The sequence below is a fragment of the Epinephelus moara genome, chromosome 17 (assembly GCF_006386435.1).
Source record: "Epinephelus moara isolate mb chromosome 17, YSFRI_EMoa_1.0, whole genome shotgun sequence".
In the NCBI taxonomy this organism is placed as follows: domain Eukaryota; kingdom Metazoa; phylum Chordata; class Actinopteri; order Perciformes; family Serranidae; genus Epinephelus; species Epinephelus moara.
Window position 1 is genome coordinate 31,903,188 of NC_065522.1, and position 5,450 is coordinate 31,908,637.

Below are 5,450 nucleotides of genomic sequence, written 5' to 3' on the forward strand. Positions count from 1 at the left end.
TCCAGGTGCTCCAGCTTCCTCCCACAGTCCAAAGACATGCAGGTTAATTGGTGACTCTAAATTGTCCGTAGGTGTGAATGTGAGTGTGAATGGTTGTCTGTCTCTATGTGTCAGCTCTGTGATAGTCTGGTGACCTGTCCAGGGTGAACCCTGCCTCTCACCCAATGTCAGCTGGGATAGGCTCCACCCACCCCACCCCCAGCAGGACAGGTGGTTACAGAAAATGGATGAATGAAAGGATTAATTAATTTTTATGTATTAATTAACATTTGGAGTAAAGTATACAGTTCTGTATGTATTAAACGTTCATGGAAAAGTTTTGAAATGTTGTCCTTAAAATTCTTAGGAACCCTGTTCACCCTGCTTTAATTTATTTACTTTGATTTTAAATAAATAAAGATAATCCGTCTTCATTCTTTTTACTTTTTACATTATTTTTCATATATATTTATATCTGTATATAGTTGTCTAATATGATTACCTTATTTATCTTTGTTGTCCTTGTTTGTAAATGTCCTTAGTGACAGTCCATCACTGAATAAAATAAATTGTATGTGTACCTGTTGTTTCCCTCCTGACCTCCAGGTGGCGACGTTCTTTCATTTTAAACGGCAAACCCTGACCAGAAATAAGGGTAACCGGAAGTCTCGTTGTTTGGTTGTACTCTCGGCTGGCGGCGGGACAGTTGTGTGTGTTGTAACGTTAGCTGAGGAGCATATTTGTCAGTGTTGAGGCGGCAGAGCTCCAGGTAAACCCGCACACACTCAGGTAAACACTTTAATAATGTTTCTTTGACGCGAACATCAAAGCGAACACGAGCCGAAGCGAACATACGGCCGAACTGCGCCTGTGTTAGCACGCTGTGCTAGCTCCGATGCTAACCAGCTAATTAGCCGCTGTTAGCTTGGTCCAGCTGGTGTGTTGCTAGCTGTTAGCGATAGCTGACTGTAATGTTAATTTGTGTCCTCTAAGTGAAGCACAGTTACTTTGTGTTTAAGTCCAGTTTGAAATGAGCCCATGCTAACGGAGCTGAGCACAAGCTAACAGGCTAATTAGCAGCTAATCTTTCTTTGTGTGTGTCGTCACATGTTAAACTGTGTACTTCTGCTCACCACTACATCATTATACTGCACTACATGTCCTCATTCGCTTCCTGTCCAGTGGAAACCACGTATCTCCAGATGTGTTGAGTGTTAGTGATAAACTGAAAGACGAACTGTTCCTCCATTTGTTGATACTTTACTTCAATACGGTTTTGAATGCTGGACTTATACTTGTCATTAAGTACTTTCATTGTATCCTGTTAGTACTTTTACTTCTGGTAACACCTGCAAACTTTTAATTTAACTACATTAGAATACATTTACTTAAGCATAGTTTTTCAATGCAGGACTTTAACTTGCAATGGAGTATTTTAGACTTTTTGTACATTGTTTTGGTGTCTGACAACTTTGGCCTGTTTGTTCAATAAAAAAGTCTTTACATTTGTCAAACTACGATTGTTTAATTTAGGAAAGGATGAAGCTCTACCCTGTGAGACTTTCAAAGATGTGGTTAGAGAAATATTTTGTCTGCTGCATGATGAAACCTGTAACTCATGCACCAATCAATCAATTAGCCAATCAGTGATTATAAAAATAGTTTGTTAGTTTCTGACGATCAGCTGTTTGAGGAATCGTTGCAGTTCCACTATCAATTAAACAGGCGCACTGATAAACAGACAGCAGAGGGTTTTAGATGAGGCTTGTTTAAAAGTCAAGGAATTTCACAGTCACCTTTTTCAGGCCTGAAAAAAGTCATGGAATTAGTTGAAATCATTGAAAGTTTTGGAAGAGTCACAGAATTCTGTTGTGTGTAATAAAATGACTACAGCTCTGTAATGTAAAAACATTGCGGCAGATTTATTTCCTGACGCTGTCGACGTAATGTAGCTCTAATACATGTTGATATGTTATGTCCCTGAGAACTCATGAGAAGTTTTGAAATGTTGTCCAGGAAAATGTGTGGGAACCCTGTTTGACAAATAAATATTTAAAAAAAAATTAATGAACATTTTTGGATGTTGTGGAGTAGAGCTGCAAAAATGAATCACCAACCAGTTTAATAATCAACTGATTAAAGTATGTTCTCAAGAAAAATAATCTAAATTTCTCTGAATGCAGCTTCATACGTGTGAATATTTCCTGGTATCTTTCCTTCTCTGTAACAGTGAACTGAATCTCTTTGGAGAAAACGGGACATTTAAAGACGTCTTTTTGGGAAACTTTGTTTTAAAACTTTACAGAACAAACAGCTGGTCGACTCATCATTAAACTAATCCACAGATTAATCAACATCTGTCTTTTTTTAGTCCAATGGGAGACAGCGATGATGAGTTCGACAGGAGGAGGCGAGACAAGTTCAGGAGAGAGAGGAGCGACATGGAGCGGTCCAGAGAAAGAGAGGAGAGGAGGAGGGACGACTGGCCCGACAGGTACAAACGCACCTCAGCGCACAGACACATCTAATCCTGACACACTTGTGATACATGTTATGTAAACTGTGTGTGTGTGTGTGTGTGTTCAGGGACTGGGACCGCGGCAGAGAGCGAAGGAGGGATTACGATCGTGGCCGCAGAGAGAGGTTTTCTCCACCCCGACACATCAGCCCTCAGCACAAACGCATGCGGAGAGACTGGTGAGTGCATGTGATGTTTATTTCACTGACTAACACGTCACGTGCGCATTCTGTTTACAATAATGTTTGAATATTCCAGGGACGACCACCGGGGGGAGCCGTACCGCTACGACATGCCGTACGGAGGAGGCGGTGCGCCGTTTCCAGGGGCGGGGCCTCAGGGCTGGCATCCCGACCTCCCCCACCTTCACCCGCACCATGGAGGTCACCCGCTGCAGGGCAGGTGAGCTCGTCATCAGGTGTCCGAGTGGTTAGACATCCCATAGTGTAGCAGGATATTACGGGCTGTTTCTACACAGAGATCACACTACAATGTCTCCTCTTTATGCCGCCTTTCCGTTTTTACTTTTTAAAAATGATTAAATAAAATGTGTTTCTCAGGTTAGGGATGGTGGATCCAGATCTCCCTCCTCCTGGTCCTCCCACCATGAGGAGCTTTAAGGTGAGTCAGACATCTTGAGAGAACACAACGACAGACACATAGCAGCGTGGCGTTATGAATGCTGTTTAACATTTACTGACTCAGCGGTTTCTCTTCGATAACATTTGTGCAGGAGTTCCTGTTGAACATGGAGGACAGTGTTGATGAGACAGAGTCCGTGAAACGCTACAATCAGTACAAAGTGGACTTCAGACGGCAGCAGCTGCAGGACTTCTTCCTCCAGCACAAAGACCAGGAGTGGTTTCGCTCCAAGTACCACCCTGATGACATCGCAGCAAGGAAGGCTGAGTCTCTGGCCGCCCTCAAAACCCGCCTGGGCGTCTTCCTCTTCCTGCTGGACAACAACTGGCTGGATAATGTGTCGCTGGACATGGACCACGCCCCCGCCATCATCAAACTGCTGGATGCAGGTAGAGACAGACGGGCACAGAGACAGGATACAAACTGTGTTTGGGACTTGGACATTCTGTTTATGTTTGCATCTTGTTCATGGCTGTCACTTTGCAGTGGTTTCTGGGTAATGAAGTCAGACTCTCCTATGGTGTCTCACCCCCTCTCCTGTCTTTCTCTGCAGCGGTAATAAAGATGGAAGGAGGCACAGACTTTGACCTCCAGGTTCTGGAGGTTCCGACTGCTGCTGCAGTGGCGGGTGGGGAGGCGAGCTGCAGCAGTGGAGGAGCAGCAGGCGGAGGTGGCGGAGGAGGTGAGAAGAGTCAGGAAGATCCCAGCACAGGAAACGTCAGCGGTCAGACCGGGTCAGAGTCGACAGGGAGTCGGACGGAGGAGACGGCTGGTGGAGAGACGGGCGAGATAAAAGACTCTGATAAGGTGAGAAGGATCAATAACATCCTGCGGTCTGTGATGCCATGAGATCAATTAATAAGCCTGATGTTTATTTATGAAATGCTCTGTTTTCTCTCAGGACTGTGAAGAAGAAGCCAAGCAGAACGGAGAGAAGGAGAAAGACGAAGAAGAGGAGGAGGAGGAGGAGGAGGAGGAAGAGGAGAAGAAGGATGAAGAAGAGGAAGAAGAGAAGATGACAAAGAAAGTGAGTTTGTGTTATCATTAGCGCCGATGCTGCTGAGCAGACGATGTTACTGGTTATAACCCCGCCCCTTCCTCTCAGGGCAGGAAGAGGAAACGCAGTGTGTCTGCAGACAGTGGTGAGGGCAGCGCCTCCGACTCGGACTCCTCCCACTCTGACGGGGAGAAGGAGGAAGAGGAGGAGAAGGAGGAAGAGGAGGAGGATGGAGAGGACGGTATGAACAACTTTATGTATTTATCTTAATATTTACTGATAAATTTGTTTTATGGACAAAAGTTTTAAATGTACTAGTTTCTAATGTGTGTGTGTGTGTGTGTGTGTGTGTGTGTGTCAGAGCGTCGTAAAGAACGAGGGAAGGAGAGAGGGAAGGAGAGAGAGAAGGAGGCTCCAGCAAAGCCCCGCCCCCTCCACCTCACCACGTCGTTGTTCATCCGCAGCATCCCACCAGAGGTTTCCAAGGAGGAGATCACTGCTGTGAGGGCACGCACACACACACACACACACACACACACACACCTCTGTACACACACATACACACCTGTGCACCTGTACCAACATGTTTGGTGTTTTCTAGTTGTGTCGCAGGTACCTGGGCTTCCTGCGAGTGGCACTGTCAGACCCTCAGCCCGAGAGGAGGTAAGAACTAAGAAGGGTTGCTTGTGTTTACTGCCAGTTCGCTAATGTTAGCATGCTAGCACGCTAAACTAAGAGGCCGTTTACATGTACACGGTGATTTTAATAAATGGAGACATCTTCCTTCGTTTGTGCCCTTCGTTTACACGCAAACGGAGATTTCTCCCCTGAAAACAAATCTTTCTAAAAACTCCGGCCAGAGTGGAGATTTTGGAAAACTCCGTTTGCGCGTTTGCATGTAAACNCTGCCAGTTCGCTAATGTTAGCATGCTAGCACGCTAAACTAAGAGGCCGTTTACATGTACACGGTGATTTTAATAAATGGAGACATCTTCCTTCGTTTGTGCCCTTCGTTTACACGCAAACGGAGATTTCTCCCCTGAAAACAAATCTTTCTAAAAACTCCGGCCAGAGTGGAGATTTTGGAAAACTCCGTTTGCGCGTTTGCATGTAAACTGAGATAAACGGAGATAAACGGAGTTATAGGCAGCCGACGTCACAGTATGCGCCAGAACTTGCGCCTGTGTCAAATGTGCGACCTATGTTGCTATGGTGACAATGGATACATGGAAGGCTTGAGCTTCTCGTTACACTGCCACCTACAGGTTTGGCATGCTCTTGTGTATATATACACGGGTAAGTGTAAACGAAGAT

The 5,450-nt window shown here is 45.2% G+C and overlaps 1 protein-coding gene across 3 annotated transcripts in view; it reads left to right on the top strand.

Annotated features, from left to right (window-relative positions):
• Window positions 1-639: 639 nt before the first annotated feature.
• LOC126404284 (serrate RNA effector molecule homolog) overlaps window positions 640-5,450 on the top strand; it is a 10,971-nt gene continuing 6,160 nt past the window's right edge. The window contains exons 1-11 of one of the 3 annotated variants that reach the window (XM_050067414.1): window positions 640-768; window positions 2,351-2,473; window positions 2,566-2,676; window positions 2,756-2,899; window positions 3,058-3,118; window positions 3,231-3,528; window positions 3,693-3,946; window positions 4,041-4,166; window positions 4,245-4,377; window positions 4,498-4,637; window positions 4,738-4,799. In XM_050067414.1, coding sequence (XP_049923371.1) covers window positions 2,355-2,473; window positions 2,566-2,676; window positions 2,756-2,899; window positions 3,058-3,118; window positions 3,231-3,528; window positions 3,693-3,946; window positions 4,041-4,166; window positions 4,245-4,377; window positions 4,498-4,637; window positions 4,738-4,799 — 1,448 coding nt within the window. In that variant the 5' untranslated portion in view covers window positions 640-768; window positions 2,351-2,354. The remainder of the gene's footprint in view (window positions 769-2,350; window positions 2,474-2,565; window positions 2,677-2,755; window positions 2,900-3,057; window positions 3,119-3,230; window positions 3,529-3,692; window positions 3,947-4,040; window positions 4,167-4,244; window positions 4,378-4,497; window positions 4,638-4,737; window positions 4,800-5,450) is intronic. The other 2 variants (XM_050067415.1, XM_050067416.1) reach the window with 2 other exon arrangements.